At 36.2% G+C, this 20,135-nt stretch overlaps 1 protein-coding gene across 1 annotated transcript in view; it reads right to left on the reverse strand.

Moving 5' to 3' along the window:
- CAMKMT (calmodulin-lysine N-methyltransferase) overlaps positions 1-20,135 on the reverse strand; it is a 218,006-nt gene that overhangs the window by 32,749 nt on the left and 165,122 nt on the right. The window contains exons 4-7 of the mRNA XM_032102841.1: positions 12,067-12,127; positions 8,999-9,053; positions 7,882-7,945; positions 2,652-2,718 (exon numbers count right to left, since the gene is read on the reverse strand). Of these exons, the coding sequence (XP_031958732.1) occupies positions 2,652-2,718; positions 7,882-7,945; positions 8,999-9,053; positions 12,067-12,127 (247 nt within the window). The remainder of the gene's footprint in view (positions 1-2,651; positions 2,719-7,881; positions 7,946-8,998; positions 9,054-12,066; positions 12,128-20,135) is intronic.

Below are 20,135 nucleotides of genomic sequence, written 5' to 3' on the forward strand. Positions count from 1 at the left end.
AAAAATACGATTCATGCATAATTTTTGAACTGTGACAAAAATAAAATTGTTAAACCCATACATGGTATTAATACCCTTCACTACGGCAAGACATTACTAGTAACTTGATGGTATTACTGTACCTATTTCTAGTAAACATAAGTGAGAAATCCTAGGCATATTCATGAAAAATAAAAATAAAATAGAATTTTATATCCACTGCAAAGTAAACTGTTTACTAAATGTCTATTATTACATTATAAAACATAATATGACAAACTGCCAGTTTGGCTTACATTACCGTATTTTTAAACAATAATTAAGAGTTGGCAGAGGGCTACATAAGTGCTCATTTACTGCATTTTGTACACATCTAAATAAATAAATGTATGGCAGATTGTCTTGATCTGACTTGTCTTGGCTGATACCAGATTGTTCCTTTTTGTTCCGTACAGGTTTTGGCATATTTTCCAAGCATAGACTTAAATATCCAGAGCAGTCACAAACTGACTCTCATAATTTCTGCTCCTGTGCAAGGAAAAGAGTGCGAGATCCTGACATAAGACGAAGGTGCTGTGAGAAGCGTCTATTCCGAATTATCTCCCATATGGAAAGAATCTTTGAACTTTGCACTGCCCACTGTGAAGCTGCAATACTGGACACTGTCTAAAGGAAAAACCACACCTTCTCCAGATTAAATTGATGCTCAGAAAGTCACTTACATACATCACTATATTCATTTACCTGCAAGATCTGATCAATATAAAAGAAGTCACTGAATGTCACTTTGCATGCCAGTGTTGCATTCTGCGCCTCCAAAACACTATATTTTCTTCATTTTCTTGTGGGTTTTTTTCCTCCTTTTTTTTCTCCCCATAACCATTATGTAACTAAGGTTTTCATTAGCAGGAAAAGTGAATCAAGCTTACAGTAATATTTCAGACTTTACATCATCCTTTTAGTTCCTTCAAGGCATTAAGAAGGGATCATATCACTTTGTTGCTGCGTCACAAGTCATTACTGAATCTGAAGGACTGATCAATCCATTACAGAGTCATTTGAATACTTATTTTATAAAACTTTATACTGTTACAATGAATCTGCAAAAGCCTTAAGAATGTAGAATTAAAAAGCAAGCATTTATTATAATGAGTCTTATATTTTCATATAGTACTTACCATAATTTTGTAATTTAATAATTTCATTTATGCAAATAAGGCCTCAGATGCTATTGCACTCAAGAAGTTAAACACTTGACATCTTTACTCCTTAAAATGCAACATTTTATGACGTCTAGATATGTTTATTAATTAGTGATTATTAACACCCAGTAAACAACATCATGTCTTGTAAAAACACAATCTTTCTTCACAGCATGAGGCTGAAATCTATTATTCACTGATTCCATATGCTGAAATACACTCAAATGATCACAAATGACCTTAAGCATTAGATAAATGTAAATGAGCACAGGGTAGAAAATGTGCTTTTGATTGATATCTAAAAGACCAGGTTTGAAGTCTTGACAAGGGATGAAATCTGAAATCTCACACAAAGTATAGTGTAATTGGAAATCTAAAAAAATCTAAGCTTCTGGATGGACACAGCGCACAGCCTCTCCTCTGCGGAGTGTCTGAGGCTGCTCACAAGAGGTGTTCAGAATATGGAACCTGAAAGACCATTCCTGGGATCCACATGGCCTTTGTCTACTTGGCAGGCTCTTATTAGGATGCAGAGATGTATCTCTAAGTTATATGCACACATACCCTAATGAAGGCAGAATTTTTCTAGCCCTAAGTGCTCACTTAAACGAACTTCTCTACACAGAATGGCTACATAGGCATAGGGTTAAATGACATGAATGATAGCCATTAAAATTGTATGGGTTTAACCCTCTGTGTGAGTAAGCTTATTCTGCACTAACACTTTGCCTTTCTCAGCCCTTTTTCAGCTTTACTTTTGTCAGTTTTAGAAGGACTGAGTGCCCTTCTGCACTGTGAGTCATCAAAAAAAAAATTTTAGACACACAAGTAAGAGTGTACTTTGGGTACTTTGCTCTTGGGTAACCATTTTCTAATTCTTAACCTTATACCACGAATATGAAGTGCTTTATAATCTACTTTTAAAGTACTAGAAGAGATGAATACACTGTGCTTGGTTCCCATGCTCCCTTTCTGTCCTCACAGTGACCAACACATTAATGATCACCACAGACAGGATGACCAAAATCTCCCATGGATGCTCCAACAGGGGCTACCTCAGGGGCAATTGGGATTTGCTGCCACCCTGAATTCTCAGAGCTATTTAAAATGAAACCTGCCAGAGATTTAGATACACTCATACCAAATCTCATTTTCAGTACTACGGGTAGTGTTGACTCCGAAGCAGCCAAATTTCAACCGTACACTAAATCATAGGTTGAAGAGACATATTTAAAAAAAGATAAAAAGGAAAGAGAGGTTATGTCACCAAGGTTAGCCATACTGTATTTGCTAATTTTTTTTAATACTTCTAAATTTTCTGCCTTGCATCACTTACCTTCTTATATTATATAGGCACCTGTGTCAGCATCAGTAACACAGGTCACACTTTCACACTTTTGCATACATTTCACATCTACATTAATACAGAAGTACATGCAAGAATCAGTAAAAAATTTAGTAGAATCTTACCAGCTTGACACCTTCTTAGCCTTAAATACTCCAGCATTTTTGTTTCTTGTGATGATCTCATTTACATCTGTAGTATAATTGTTAAGAATTATCTACAAAACCAGAGCAACAATAAAAATAATAAACCCAACTCTTTTGCATTTCTAATGTCTTCATAACATTCTTATTTGTTTGTTCTTCTTTAATCTGTGCTAAGAGTCAATCTTTTTTCAGAAACATACATTTTATATTGCTACTCCAGCACATCAGCCATATATCTACACAGCAATTTGCTCTAGTTTCCTACCACTATTTACTTTTTCATTTAAGGAATTTATAGCCCTGTAGCTATAGAGGGAAGTGAAAAAAGATGTCCCATACCTCAGATATATTTAAAGGCACTTATTTAAAAATATAAGATTTAAAGCCATGGAGAACTGAAATTTTTTCACACAACCACTAAATGTTCAGTTTAGTTCACCGCTGCTTTTCACCTTTCACTGAATCACTATAACCCAGTGCGGGAGGTAAGCTGAAGGCTTATGTATTTTGAGAACCTACCCACAAGACACACACCTATGTTCCTGGTGAATCCAACACACAATAGGAGCACCTTAACCTATAGGCAAAGGAGTTTCCAGTCCATTTGCTTTCTTGAGAATGGTTTGGAACCACCTAAAAAGAGTGCAAAGCAATAAATGCCTTTTTTCCCCCTCAGATACCACAACAATACCTCAGCCTTGTGTCTCAGCTTCTTGTAGTTTGGAAGTTCATGTCACAAATTTGGGTTGCCATTCAGGCAGGTTAAAGCAAGGACTATCAAGGAAAAGTTTCTGGGGGAGCTGAGCCCAGTCATCTATGGCTAGAAAGACAATCTTCATAATCAACCATTTGTGGTTAGTGAGAAGGCACTGAAAGGAAAAGGTGTAGCAAGTAAGTGAAAACTATGAGAATATTAATTGTTACTCAGTGTGAATCTATACAGATCTGAATGGTTCACTTTCAAAGGTAAATAATTATCTTAAACAAACATTTTGGTGAAGATGTAGAAGAGCCCTCTTTTTTATTTAAGGTATGGGAAATCTGAAGCTAATTAGGAGGATGTTTCTAGGTCCACAAAATATGTCAGAGCTATCAAAAGTGCTCTTATAAGAAAATGGAATATGAGAGTCAGGCAAATTTGAAATATCACTGATATATCTTTTTCTTTTATTTGATACATCTTTTTCTTTGCTTTGTTGAAATCACATAATTGGCCTTCCTAACAGAGTTGGTTATTTAAGAAAAGTTATTTCAGGAAAGCCTCTATCCAAACATGGGAAAAGACAACTGTATTTTGTGAAAGTCAAAAACTAGAAATGGAATGACAGAAAACTGGTTTAAACAAATGTCTGTAGTTTGGATGTGCCCTTTAAATCTTTTTCACAATATGAGGAGCAGCAAATGAATGGTCTATACCTGTACAGCAAAAGGAAGGCATAAATAACTTCATGAGCAAAGCATACTGCCTTTAAGTAGGGGCAGAAATAACATTGTTGATAAATTAGCTACACTGCACTTAAATTATATAACTGAGCAAAACTATTAATAATGGTTATAAACATGTTAACACTAGCTTTTAAAAATTATTTATGAGCCCATGTCTTTGGGCATTCAGGCTAAACATGACCCTTCTAACCTAAATTTCCCAGGACTGTTGAAAGATCCATACACTGTATTTTAATGGCCATTATAGTGCACTGCAACAATGTTTTGTATTATTGATGCTTTCAGACAGTAGTTCAAGTCACCAGTGCATGGTGTGAAACAGAGCTAAGGCAGAAAGTACACAGCTTCTCTGAAACAGGAGACAATTTTTACTAAAATGAACCTCATCCTTGGATATGGACATGTCAAAGTGAGTAAAGATACTTCCAGAGTTTTGAGGAAATAAAATTTGATGTTCCTGACTGACTTACATCACAGATATTAGCTAAGTTGGAAAATTTGTATTTGAATGCATATCACCCATAGTTACAATGAGGGATGAATCTGATAACTTTGCCCACGTATAATCTTTATTATTCTCTGAAATGTCTATATTTTTAATCCTGATACTTTCCTTATTTAAATGATACTGAAAAAATTTAGATAAAACACACTAAATCAACAATAAAATTCTGAACAAGGTAGCAAAAGGAGTAACATCTGTCTTGATTTTATTGATTTTGCAATATAAATTATCTATTTAATCAATTAAAACCTGCTCATGATAAACAAAAGAAGTTAGAGTGAAGTCTTTTAAATGGTCTAGCAGCTCAAAACATAATGTCCTTTTAAAAACCTCCATAAACATCATACATAAGATCATTGATTAATATAAAATATAGCAATATATTTCACAGTGAGAGGGTTAGAATGACAACAATTATGTGAAATTGACTAATTCTTAAAATTTTTTTAATTTCTAACGTTTCAATAACGTCCTATTATAGATACTGAAAACATACAGAGTGAATACTTCATGTGGCAGTATGAAATGGAGACTAATAGGAAGCACATAAAAAATTAAAAGAAAAAACAAATCCTCAAAAGCTTGAGATTTCACAAAGCAAAGCTGTTAGTTATGCTCACTGAATAGTGATAGCAACAACAAAAACAACAATAATTATGATGATGTTGATAATACAAAGGCAGATTCTCAGATGAAATGCACTATTGCCAGGTCGATTTTCAATTACATTTCACTGATGTATTCATTTGTTTCTTAATGTGCTCATCTTGCCCATTAAGAATAATTAGCAGGCTTGCTTGGTGATTTCCTGGCTTCTGACAGGGATTTTTTTTTTTTTGTTGACAACCACTTTTACTTTTTGGAAAGTAATTTTTGGATATTATAGTATGACTGGCATGTAATTTAAGCTTCCTAAGAAATTTAAAGGAAGATGTAAACAGTAATTTGTAAAACAAGATTATTTTAATCTAAAATACCTACATAGAAACATAATACTAGGCATTAACTATTCCTGAAGAGCAGAATCTAGAAAAGAAAACAGTATTTTATCCACATTACCTTATTTGGTATGCTAAACAATTAAAAAATACCATCTGCAATAATAAGAACTAGCAAAAATACATCATTTGTCATCAGTGGCACTTGGGCGAACGCCATTTCCAGTTACACCTAAAATTCTATACTGATTTCAGTGAGTCTGCTGTGGCTGAAACAGATCTAAATTTAGCCTAAACTTCTATTATAGCCAGTCACTATAGAAAAGAGTGCAAAAGAAAATTACCATAACATACATCATAAAATTACTACTGAAGTCCATAAACCATATAAAATGCAACATAAATTTTATTATGTGCACTTTCAAGAATACATTTCACCTACATGGTAAAGTTCTTAGCCTGCTGCACTTGGCACCCTGCTATATTAAGCCCATTGTAAAATCCAACACAATAAAAGCACTTTGAATGCTGAGCCTTCTGAGCACCAAATGTTAAAAAAGAAAAATAAATTCCTGTTAGAGCAGTCCACCAATCGCTTCTCTGAAAGGGATTCACTGTGTGAATACAGATGAAGACCTCTTGTAAGACTTTTGGGAACAGAAGACATTTCTAAAACATATTGTGAAAAACTAAGGTGTGATAATTAGATAACTTTAACAGTATCTTTTTCAGGAATAAAAGCACTTTTATTTGTTTAATTCCAAAGACTGAGTGAATACTTTAGCACGCACCAATTTCCCTTGTTAGAAAAGTCTTCTACATTTCAAAAAAGTTCAGGTATGTTTATGGAATCTGCTATGCAAGACATTTGCTGACTTGATGATTACTGAGCCCACCTGAAGCTTTTTTGTGGGTAAAATGACCTTTTGTTAAATACCTATGCTTCTACACAACATGAGTCTGTTTTTTTAGGCTAGTTTTGAAACACTTCTTTTTCTCCCACATTTTTGATCTTTATAATTACATGGAAGAAAGATTGGAAGGGGTGGTGCTGATTAAAATACACAGAATAATGAATACTTCCTCCTCAGGACACAAGTCTTAACACCCTAGAATTTAACAAAATAAGAATCCCTGGAACACAGGTGAGAACTTGCCTTTTCAAGAAAAAAAGAGATTTTTAGCAGGCTTACTTCAAGTCTTAACAGACATGATCTAGGATTGCCTGTTTTTAACATGAAATTTTTCATGTGTTGTCCGCAGTTATAGTTACCTCAGTTACCTCAGAGAAAGTCTTTTTTAAAGGTAGTAGCTAAAATTATTGCACTGAAATGTCTCCTGCTTTAAGAGGCATCAGCAACTGCAATTTATTTAAGCCACAGATTAGTTTAACTCTTTTTTTTTTTACCAAGTATTCACTATGTTAGCTCTCAAATACACACAAAACTCAAATATAAATAATTCTGATGCTGCAGTGGGCAAAACCTGAAAAATTAGCCTGCCTTAAAATGTAAATGGAAAGATTATCAAGGAACAAAAGCAAATAGATATCTTCCTTTTTTCCCTCTCAATTTCTAAGGGCTATTAGTATTCACTGTATATATCTGTTCTTGTTCTGTGCTGATATTTAATGTGGCCACAAATTATGCTCACTCATTCTCTTGCTTAGCCCAAGTCCAGTTCAATTTTCTGAACTATATGTTCCTATTAGAAGGGCATAATAACAATTTATTCTAATATAAGAAATACAATGAAATACTTTCTACAAGGGACAGAGGAGTTTTCCAGTCTTACATCAAGAGAAATAATGATAAATTGGTAATTGATTAAGCAGACTAAATGGGTAATTTGTAGGCAGTTATAACTTAGTAGCAACAATGAAACATTTCAACATACACTGGAAAAGCTCTGACCATATACGAATGCTGGGTATGTTTTAAGTATCTGAAAGTAGGAAAAAAACCCTAGCTCTTAGGCAAAACAGATACATGAAGGGGAGTTAATGATTTGATTCTCTGCTACACGTCCTGTAACGCGCAGCATGCACACATGAATCTTCCAGCACTCAACCACAAGACAAATATTTACTACTGTACATGCTCTATACCAACATGTGCATTTTTAATTAATGGAGAAAATGTGGCATTTATTATGGGTGAAGCTGCTGGTCTGTTCAAGATATTCCGCATCTGTTTTTTAATTACTTATGTGGGGACTTTTTCTTAATATGCCCCATGCTGTCTGTCTTTATATCGATTGTTACTCAGCCAGTAAAAAGGAAGGAGCACAACAAACCAGTTTTCTATCTGAATAAGGATACTTTTGATGGCCTTTTCATTTCCATCAGTTAACAGAACTTCTTTGACATCTGCAGAAATAGCAACCTGAAAAAAAGAGCACAGCAAACAATGAGCAAATATGCTTGTCTGTGTGGAAGTGAAGACAGGAGTGACAAGCCTTCAGTATCATGCTTCCTCACCTATTTCTCTGTAACAATCTTCAATCTTTTTTCATTTTATGTCTGCATTATTTTAATCATTCAATCAAATCAGTCAATACTTTTATCATTCCATTTGCGGGAGCCTCTATCTTGCTATCATTCTGTTCCGTAATTGCATTGTGACAGCCGATGATGGTATTCTGAGAGGCTTTCATTTGCGGGCTTCTGTTTATCTAGTAGAGCCATCATACAAGGCTGTCACTCTGCCTTTCAGCTTGCTTCTGTCTGACTGCCTGATGCCCTTCATATAACTTTGCATTGCAGGCAGATGGCTTTGTAAGGGTAATTTTTTTGTGAGCTTTGACATGCTCGCACATTGGGCTGTAACCTCGACACATTGTATAAGAGCGACAGGTTTGTCAAATGCCAATCAGTGTAACAATATGCTTTTATTTGTAGAGACATAAAAACTTGTCTAATGCACTGCACTGCTACATAATATCTCCTGAATACATGACTCAGAACCCAGAGAATGGTGAAACGACTCTCCTGAATGGCCAATCTAATTCAAAAGAATCTAATTACCAGAGAGCTCTGGATCATGTTTGTTGGTGTAATAATGCAGGCAAAACATTAGCAGCTATATCATGGTGCTCCAACTGTGATTCGCCAGGCTATTCCTGTATCTTAGCAAATGGGACTATAATCTGAAAAAAAAAAAAGCTTCGGCTATGGCAATGAAAGACAGACCGTACGTGGCCTGGAATGTCACAACAAAAGATATTGACTACACCGAGGTAAAATGTTTCTGCTCATCGAGGCAACCATAAAATCAATATGATACGAAAGCAAGTCAATCTAGAAGGTCTCTCAAGACTCTGCAGCTTGACCGCAGCTGAGGCTGTTGACAGTTCTCTGACCCAGCAGTTGGAGGCACTGGAACATTTTTCCTTTTGTTTCTTCCTCTGAATGGGATTGGAATTGAGAAAAGACCTACCATGAGACCAGCCAAGCATGTCATGCCACCCCCTAGCTCACACACAGCAAGGTCCCTGAAAGAGAGAAAGGAAATGGTAGAACCCATACAAATTAGATGAAAATGGTCAGAGAGACATATATGTTACAAGAACAAATTGCCATCTGCAGTAAGAACTGAGCTACCAGGAAGTTGTGGAGACATGACTAGGCTACCTCATGTCGTTTTGCGTTTTAAAAATAATTATGAAATAGAAAAGTCACAAAGCAGGCAAATCAGTGGGGGTTCCCTCATTAGTGTTCAGAGCAACATTACCACCGCTGAGCTGAAAAATCTGAGAAGGTTCCCTTTTTTCCCTTGTCAATGGCTCTGTCTTTTACAACTAAACTAGCTAGAGTAGCGAAAGATAATTGTTAGGAAAGGATAACAATGTTAATCCACATTCATTCTTGCAAAAACAGCTAGAGAAGTAAATGGGGAAATTAATATTATTTATATATCTCTCCATATAGTTATGCCTAAAAGCCTTTTTATATTAAAAAGAGAGAAGTTTTAAAGCAAGCTGTATACCACAAAATAATTACACCCGAAGAAATCCGATCCTTCAATTAGCACTTAAAACTGCAAGTGACCTACAAACAATGCTGTTATGAACAACGATGGGAACAGCAAACGGTTAAGCCTCAGAAAACTAAACGAAGTTAGTGTCAAGAGCCTAAACTGAGCCTGATCAAAGGGCTGAATACATGGTCTAAAAAGGCTGCTTTTAACTTAGACCATACTGTGCTGTTATTAAGACGCGCATGTGAAATATAATTTGGCGCAGAGGAGTGTGCCGGATGGGAGCTTGTAGGGGAGCCATAAAGAATGTCCTCCAGAGCCATGGCCTGCCCCAGGAGGGGAGGAGGGAGGGATGCTGACCCCGCACCGAAACTGTGTGAAGCAGCGTCTGGGGCAAGGCAGAGCCTCAGTTTAGGAACACGCTGCTTTATAACAAAATCTGCGGCAACTGTTACAGTTGGCAGGAGCATTCCCATTGAGACACCTCTGACAGGCAGAAAATGGAATTTTAGCTAAACTGGTTGGTTGGGGTTTGGTTTTGTGGGGTTGGTTTTTTTGGGGGTTTTTTTTTTTGGTTGCTTTTGTTTTGGTGCACCTTTTCTTCTCCCCTAAAACATGAACAGCTGAAAGTCTATTTTTATCTGAAAGGGTCACCTCCCACCTCACTCAACATTGATATTTAGGAAGAGCATCTAGGATGCCATATCAGTATCAGTATACAGATGCTGATATTTTGTTCACTGAGGTGAGTGGACTATGCTGTATAACTGTATAATAATGCTCGCTGTCTGGACAGGTTAGATTTCTTTTTCTTAGACACCACAAATTTTATTTGAAAAAAGTCAAGTTGTCCTATTTAATCAAAATGAGACGAAAGAAAGACATAGTTTGGAGGAACAAGCTGTATGTAAACCCAATAAGAATATAAAACAAATACGGGAAATTTGCAATTTGGATTTTTAAACAGAATGATTATAGGTTTTTCCTCAAATAAGTTTTAGTTTTTCTATACCAAGTGTATTATATATATTAAAAGTATATACATATGGTTATATATAAGACTTGCAAGGCACTTACTCCTTTATAATAATCATACTTACTGAAATAAACACAGAAAGTATACAGTGTGAGGCTTCCAGTGCATTTTGAACCAAATTTCTATGTACATAGCATATGAGCATACACATACACACATATACACAAAAATATTTATGCATACAAAATTTATTTCACTGTAAAGTTCCCTTACTAACAAATTTCAAAAGTTGTATCTGTTTCTCAGGCAATCTTTAGTGACATTTATAAATGAGAATAAAATAAGAAACTCTACTCTGGGAGTACTGGCAGAAGGGCATAATCCGGAGAAATCAGGATGTGAAACCGCCCATTTACTGCATGGAAGTTTGACTGATCGTTGTCTCTGAGTATCACAGCTTGCATACCCAAACTAGGAAAATGCCGTCTGAGTGAGCAGCACTGGGAGGTTTGCTGTCAGGAGCCCTGGAGAACAAGCAGAGCACATGAGCACGGGGCCGGAAAGCAAAGTGCTACAGGGACATCACTACAGCAGCAGAAGTCACACAACCAACCTGGGAGGAAGGAGCAGCCAGATCAGGTGTATGAGCTGCCTCCTCTAATGGGCCAGGCTGTGTTCAGCTGGTGGATGGGGTAGGAATGAGGCTTTATGGACCAGGGCACACTTTGGCGCCACATCTTTGATTACAGACAGGAGTCTGAGCAAGTTGCTCATTTGGTACAAGGGGCAGGGACTTACAGTTTGGTCTTTCTGATTTTACCAACACCATATTTACACAAACTGGGATTTTGTATACTCCAAGCTGGTTTACTTGGTATTAGCCTTACACCTTTGCACAGAACATAATTTGTGCCTCCAAATGCATTGTTATAATGGCTTTTCTTGCACACTATTCATCCTCCAGACAATGAAACTTCAAGGGTTTCCAAGTGCAAATCTCAGTGTACTCAGGAGGAAAGAAAGTGGATGCAGGATGGATTTTATATTTAGATGTTACTACTGGAGCCTTGATAACTGTCTTCTATAAGTTTAGAAAATGTGAAAAAACCCAAAACTGAATAAGGATGTCTCAAAACTGTTTCACAACGCATAAATACAGGTGCAAATTCCCCTTACTATACGCAGTGATTTTTATGTATTTTATCAGATAATATTTTGCTTGCTTTTCCAACGGATGTCAGTTTAAAGAATATCTTATTTTTCCTGACCTTCACAATCAGCACTGATCGATTGGAGCTTCACTTTTGTTTCCCAAAAATCAAAGTGAAATAAAACGCCTTGAGTGGAAATCAAAAGTCTTTGACATATAGCAGAAAGCTTGCTGTGCAATATTAGTACCCAAAGGCAGCTCAGAATTCTTTGTTAAGAGCAACATGCTTTCACCTTGAACATTTTAAATTTAATCTGAAGACTTAAATCATAGCAATCTTTACCATGCAGATACAATAAAACTAAGAGATTGGAAAATATCTTTTCATGTTTAACTCTGTACCTGAATATTTCATTATGCTTTAGGCAGTAGTAAGCCAGCACTTCTTCAGAGGGCCAGAGACCTATAAAACAAAGATATTTGCCTTCTTAGAACATATTTTTTCTGGTCTAAAATAATATTTGAATGCATATTACCATTTACAGACATCTAGCCACTGTTTTATTTTCTATATTTGCCATAATAGCATGGAATAAAGAAAATAAAAAGAAGACCTATGATTTAAGCATTGGAATTAAGTATTTCATAGGTTTCATCACAACTAATGATCAGAAATTTATAGATACATGCACACACACATAAACATACACATATATCTACACATATACATGAATAATCAAGACTTTAAAAGTCATATAAAATTTAATTCACTTGGGCATTCAAATGAACAACAACCTGTTTGTATCAGGCCAGATTCAAGGCCAAATTTGCCTTGTAGCCTGTTTCTAACAGGAGACAGGAGCCCTTTCATTTTTCATTAGCTACATCATCATCATCATACTACAGTCACTCCTTTTCTTTCCAGTTTCTTTTTATTTAGCTCCTTTTTCTCTTACTTTTTGTTAGGTCAGGCATCAGTCTGACTGTAAGGGAGACTGACCAGCAGCACATGCTAAGGACAAATCCAGGACTAGGGCAATAAAAGTGTGATTTTTAGTTGTGGCTCAAGAAGTTCAGAAGAAGGAGAAGAGAAAATAAAAGTGCTAAGTTCTGCTTAACAGGCACTGAAGGATTTTTGTGGTTGTTCTGCTGGTAAACTTTCCAGAGCTGCACCAGGAAGCATCACAGTTTCACCCTGCTATATAAAGAAACCCCTCTTCTCTCATTTTATACTTGCTCTCCCTGCCATTTTCGTTTGAATTCCCCTAGCTGTCCTACAGAAATAGCCAGGAGCAATTGCACTTTCTTCACCTAATCTGTATTATTCATTAATTCATTAGCTTCCATCATAAAACTTACACTGGTCATAATCAACACTGACAACTACTTGGAGGCTTCCATGTAAATTTATTCCTTCAAAACCAGTCTCTCATGAAGCTGTCTGTTTTGCCAGACCAGTTTCCCACCTGACTGGAATGTCCAGCTGAAGTGCTGTGGCCCACGGAGAGGGCAGCAAAGATCCTGTGTGCCTGACACGCTCTCCTGCAGGCACCAGACTTCATTGCTGGAGGGAGCCTGAGGAAAACAGACTCATACTCAGGAACTCGAGTTACGTTTGCAAATGTTCCCAAAGTTAAAGGAGGAAGTATCAAAGGCATATGCAGCCAAATTATCATTGTATGTGTTTTTCATCTGTGGTTGCTTAGCAATGAAAAACCATGTTTACATGTCTGTCCACACGTAAAATCCAGAGTCAGCTTCCCCCACTCCACCAAGACATGACATTGAGAAATGAGACACAAACTTCATATTATGAACTATAGACATTTCAACAGTTCCAGCAAACTTATTTGACATGCAGAGCGTCTTTTAGGTATTTCTACACAAGTAAGTTGAATTCCATGCAGTTAACTATGCGTATCCCTTAGACCACTTCTACCAAATTTTTGTTCTTAAGGCTAAATTTAACAGAACCAGAAGTTTGGGAGGAAAACTGTCATCCTTTAAATCACTTAAAGCCTGATTAAAACCATCATCAATATAATTCTTCCTTTCCATCCAGTAAGTATTCTGAACTACCCTTACTCATAGTGAGAATTAATGAAAATTTAAAGATGTCTTGACTGCATGCAGATGAAGCAAAAGCTAAGACAGGATTTGTCCAAAACCCTGCATATAACTTTTGTATTACAAAGATATTTAAGGGGCAAAAAACCCCAGACTTACGATACATATGTATGACAAAACCACTAATGCAATACTTGTATTTGTCCTGTTTATGACAGTTCCGTCTGATTAGGTGGTTTTGAATGTGCTATTTTACTTAGATTTCCTAAGGGTTAAAATAAAATATTCACACAAGACTACCCATTCTTTAGTGAAACATACACTAAGAATTGTACAGGGTTTTTCATCTCCCTTTGAGCATTACAATGCTTTTGAGCATTGAAATACGCTAAAATGACAGATTTTGCAATAAATATAATAACTGTTTAAATATTTTAGTGTATAACATAAAGAATGTTTCAGTTTGCAGTGACTGGTGTATACTCAAGCAATAAAAGTGGGTTTTTAATATTTAGTGAAGACACGGCTAATTTAATACCATTTATAATACTTACATCTCACATTACAAAAAACCCTCACACCACAAACATAAAAAACTGAAACCTTTTTTATAGCAAACTTCTAGCCTGAGTGAATTTTAAAAATACTTGTCAATTGTAGCAAACATTCTTTAACATCTGACTTTTCAGTATCTTCAGTCAAACGTCTCTCACTTTTCTGCAGTTATTATTGAGAGCACTTTGAATGGTGTCACTGAATCTTTTCTGAGGGGTCGCCATTCCTTCCCCTGCTACCATTACAATGTTGATACTGGCTGGAACTGCAGGTGTATCAGATAGCTCCGTGCTGAGAGAAGGGTAAAGCACCTTTGCAAAGACAATGCTCTTCTTTAGGCAGATGCCAGCAACACACACAGCTCTCCTTCCCGCTGCCTTCCCCCACAGGGAAGGAAGGATCACCTCAGCAATGGTATAAGCATCTGGAAGCTAAAGAAGCAGGAGTCAAGAGGTCTTGCATAAACAAGTCTCAAGTGTGGAAGTGCTCCCAGCTAAGCCAAGCAGCTAGAAGCCAGAATACCTGCGTTAATTTTAGTAAAAGGAAAAGCTTCTCGTGCTTGAACAGGTAGGTAAGCCTCTTTACCTTCAAAACAGGGATAAGCTTAAAGATCCATGTGGAGGAGTTTGCATTCTGTCCTCTTCCTCCTCACTCTGACCTACATTCTCCAACACAATGACCTACATTTTGAAGTTGCAAGTATAAGAAAGATAGTTCTGCTTCTGTTAGAAAACATACAGCTGTAATGCAGAAATGCAAAATTCCTGTGAATTAACAACTACCACTATGTTGTGAAAAGCATAATGTATTTCCTGCAAACACATACATATGGATATGGATTAAGTTTCCTATGAACACGCTTTAAGTAATTCTTTCATATTTAAAATAAAATTATTCTCATTTTGATTTCTGAATTTGATTATAAATATACAACATTGGATGCTACCTATTTGCATGTACAATTACTTACATGTTAGTAAACTATTTACGGATGGATAGGCAAAAGAATATCAAAAGACCCCCAAATGGTGCTTGTATTTTCAAGGCTAGAAATATTCTACAAGACCTAGACAGAGGGGCTAAAAAATCTCTCTGAATGATGAAACAGACAGAAACAAGAGTTTCTTTTTGCAAAAATAAATATTTTGTGACATATACTGAAGGTTTTAAAACTCTTTATCACATTGATAAGTACACCGTGAAAAACAGAGGATATTGCCAGAAAGCATTGGAATCTCTATTGAAACATACGAAAAAATTAAGTTGCATTGGTGTCCATAGGAGACCCTCAAGAATGGGCATGTCTGAAGACACAGGACAGAGACAGAGCGCATGTCTGCTCACATTCCAACTCTTGACAAATATCCTTTCACCACTAGGATGGAGCAGGATTTTCACTACAAATGCCATGAGAAAGATGATATCTACTTCCAGACAGATTTATGATACTTATTACAGTAGAAGGAGTAGAAAAACATTATCACTAAATTGTATGACAGTGGATAGAGAAATGCTACAAATACATCAGAACCATACAAAATGCAGGCATTTCTACAGCACTTACCACCCTATCATAAAATGTCACCCCAGTAATGGAGTCTACCTCACAAGAACTTGATGATATCATTAATTTCTACTGTCCCAAGTTTGCATATTGGGAACCAAAATAAGAGACACATTAAGTTATTTAGACACACAGAATGAAATAATAGGAAGGCCAAGAAAAATAACCCAAGTAATGCTTACACCATGAGGTATGATGTAACCAAATAAAGGCAACCAAACTCTTCCTACAGAGGAACAACACTAAAAAAATCATAATAATGGAAAGAAACATAACTTAAGTTGGTTTTATCACTTTCATAGAGCTTGCTGTCGGAAAGTGTCAGGTCTCTCTGCACTAGTAATGGCACAACAGTTTCTTAAAGCAACCTTCAAGCCACATGACTAAGCCATGTGCAGACAGCCTTCTGAGGATGTTGTGCTTTAACCATCAGCTGGAGCACCACTAGTCCAAAGCTACACAAAGCCTGTGCTTCTTCTGCAACAAATCTAAAAATGCTGAGTACTCTATGTAGTACAGAAGATTGTCTACCAGAAATAAATTATCCAGTATTTAAAAAAAAAAAAAAAAAAAAGTTTCTCTTTCTGTTGCTTTTCCCCACATATTTTAAAGAATGCTGTCAACCCCTGGATAACAAATACTGAGATCTGATGTGAAGCTCTTAAAGAACATCATGGCAGTAGAAAAGAATTTTGAGATGTGTATTTTTAAGAAAGCCACCTGACTATTGGAGCTATTATGTCTCAGCAGTGCTCCATAGGTCCAAAGAACTCACAGTTCTTTGTAGCTACTGCTCACGTTAGCTGGGATAGTGCAAGATTAGTGGAACTCTGCTCTACTGTCTGCCAACACTGAACACAAGAAACATAGGGGCAACTGGAGGTGACAGGTGAGCTGTCCCTGGAAGCTCTGAGTAGGAGGTATAAAGCTGTCCTACAAGTATTTAACTCATGCTAGGAGATTAAGAAGTTACTTTTGAAGCTAAACCAAATTAAAAGTATTTTCACATTTCCCTAGCACTTCACACAGCCCCATGTACAGACAGCTGATCTCAACATTCAAATTTTGTCTTTTATTTGCACTATTAAACCTATGAGATGTCTTCCTATTCATTTGAAGTCTCAAGTAAATTTTGTACAAATTCTATCTTAACCCTCAAAAGCAAAGACAATTTAAATTTGAAAAGTCAGTCATTTTCCCCGTATGAATATACTCAAAAAGATCTTTTTTCTAGTATGTCCTGATTCTTGATTACATGAAATCACCTTATTTGCTTTAATAGTCATCAAAGTGAGAGGGAAAAAAAGCATTTTTGGGCTAAGCGATGAATAATGTCTCAAAGGTCGTACCAACAACTGCACTGAGCAAGGATGAACTGTTTTCTGACCTTAAGTAAGGCACTTTTTATCCCTCCACATGGTTAGTGGAGAGCAGAAAAATCTTTAGCACTACAATAGACTGTGCAGAGCTGTTAAATTAATGGCCTGTCCGGACAGGCAATTATTCCCCATCACCTCTGCTAAAAGACTGTAGAGTAGATGGAAAATCCCCAAAACTAAGGTAATTTACTGGAAAAGGCTATTCTAGGAATATAACATAAGTAATTCTAGGAATTTAAAACAAGGTTCTTCCATTCTTAGAGCATTGTAGCACTGTCACAACCCTAATTTTACAGTATCAAACCATATTTTCTATATGTGACTATATTCAAGTCACATTGGAAGGTAAGTTTGATCATTTTATCCTGGTTAGTTTTTCTATGGATCACCACCACCATGCACAGCAAGAAGCATGGTACATCTGCTGAGGGTCCTGGAGAAGTAAGAGAGCAGATCAAAATCAATGTTCAACAGCACAGCACTTCGGAGCAAATTTCAAAAGTAAGCTCTAACCAATATTATGAGTCCTTCTGTCAGTGAAGCACTAAACTTCACATCCAAGTCAAAGCTAAAACATGAAGTTATGAACAGCACAATTAAGACTAGATACCAAGTGGATGCACAGTGTATGTCTGCCAAATACATCTTGGTAGTAACATGTAACATGGGTGTTCTGACTTGAGTAATTGCTTAAGTAAAGACTACCTGCAAATAATTTCACTACTGTAGTTGGCATAGCTCTCAAAAACATTTCTAGCTCTAAACTTTCTTCAAACTCCATACCTCAACCCCCTTTGCAATATAATTTTACCATAAAAAATGTTGTTCAGTTTAGTCAGGAAGTGAAGATTTTATTTTCATTCACTTGTTCACACAGCATGCAAAATGTGACACAGATGAAAGGACAATCAGTCATCCCTGCTACCTAAGATCCTACCTAAAGTGTATTGAATCAAGAAACATAAACACACATAATAAGGCACTAATACTACAAATATTCTTTTTTTAGATACCATAAAATGCATGTATGAAGAAGTGGAAAAATTTAATAGAAAATAACTTCCATAATAATCCAGACAACAAACCCGGTCACTTTAGTAAAATGAAGAAATGGAGGGAATTGGTAAGCAAGGAAAAAACCCACTGACAAAACCCCATGTTGTTTCACTCTGTTTTCAGTACACAAAATGTTAAGTTTACACCCATCTACAGCAGAAGCAGATAAAAGAAGGGTCACCATTGCCAAGTTAGTTGCAGATGTTGTGCCTGGAACTGTAAAATTATTTACTCCAAAACTGAATTTGAGAGCAGATTTTCAAAAGGAGAACAGCTACTAAGTACTGTGCCCCTCTGGTCATTTGACCACCTCAAATGCCAGCATCTTTAAGAGGTAACATATTTTGAAAGCCTAGTTGTCTAATCTGAGGCTTTCCATTCTAAAATTTACCCCAAGAGTATTTACAAGTGAGTAACTTCAGCAATAAATGCACACAGTATGAAAAAGGAAAATTATTTAATAGCCTTTACAGTAGCACCTTATATCTGTGCCTTACTGCACCTGGCTTTTGCAGATGGCAAACCACCTTTTAAGTCCAGTGAAGAGGAGTAATTTGAGGCAGGGAGAATGGCTAGCTTACTTTTCCACAGCAGGAATGCTGTAAGTGAGTTTGAAAAGGTACAAGAACATCAGAAAAAAATAGAAGCGAATATAAAGAGAAACATTTTTTCCCTATGCACATACATTTTGTAGAACCTCTTGTCTCTCTTCCAATCTAAAAGCAGATTCATGATATTCAGATCATTGAAAAATATGTATAAGCACCGGCTGAGATCTTCAGCCTAGGCAAAATGGCCTCAGCACTGTATCTCTCACTTTCATTCTCATTATTATTCATGACTAGGAGGGAAACATGATGGTCTGCAATCTGCAAATTTCTTTTAGAGCACAAACTTAAGAAGCTCGGTGGAACTGATGTGGAAATACAGTAACAAGTCAAAGCTGTAAATGTACACATATCCCTTCCATATGAAAAATTGGCCAACTGTACAAATCTACTGGTATGATTGTCTTTAACATCTTTTTCAAATGAATGAATTTGTGGGGTGTGTGTGTGTTTTTACCTAGTTTTCAAATAGTTATTAAAAATTAAACAACATTGGAACAAACCTTTTGTGATTATAGCCTTCATTCTCCTGCAAAAAACTGGATCTATAAATTTATGTACCATTGTAGATGTAAATTACAAAATTTTATATTCAACTATATTAAAACATCTATTCCAAAAAATGATTACCAGTTGTGAAAAGCAGACAGGCTTATCACTTGCTGTCAGTTGTTCATGTCTAGTTAAGCAATAATGTGCTAAAACTGCTCTTTTGTTTTGTGTAAGAATTTTGGCAATAGAAGAAATGAACACTCGTTTAATAAAAACTCAGGCTGCTTTTTGCTTTGATGGAGGAAGCAGCTGCCTGTTTTCATTTGCTGCAGAGCAGCAAAACCCATCAATATAATAAGCAGCTTAGATGCATCCATCCACAGCATCTGTAAGGATATAGGGCTATTCGCTCAAAACCAATCCTTGGTTTAATTTTAACAAAGATGTGTCTGACATATTTGAAAATGCATTATAATAGGGTTTTGAAATACTAGCATTTTCTCTTTTCTTTTTAAATACTTTCCACAGATTTTGAAAGGCAAGTATACATATTGGAGTGATAGAAACGATAAAACAAATATTACTATAGCAAACAGCAGAACTAGCCTAAAAATGCAAAGATGGGACATTAGGAGATGCCTTCTGGTTCACAGACTCTCCTGTCCCTTGAAAATACAGAAAAATAGTGTGTCAATCTTTTCAATGAAGGGTTTTTTTCACCATAACCTAGAGCAGAGAAAGATACTAGAA

This window comes from Corvus moneduloides, chromosome 3 (genome assembly GCF_009650955.1).
Source record: "Corvus moneduloides isolate bCorMon1 chromosome 3, bCorMon1.pri, whole genome shotgun sequence".
NCBI classification, from domain to species: Eukaryota; Metazoa; Chordata; class Aves; order Passeriformes; family Corvidae; genus Corvus; species Corvus moneduloides.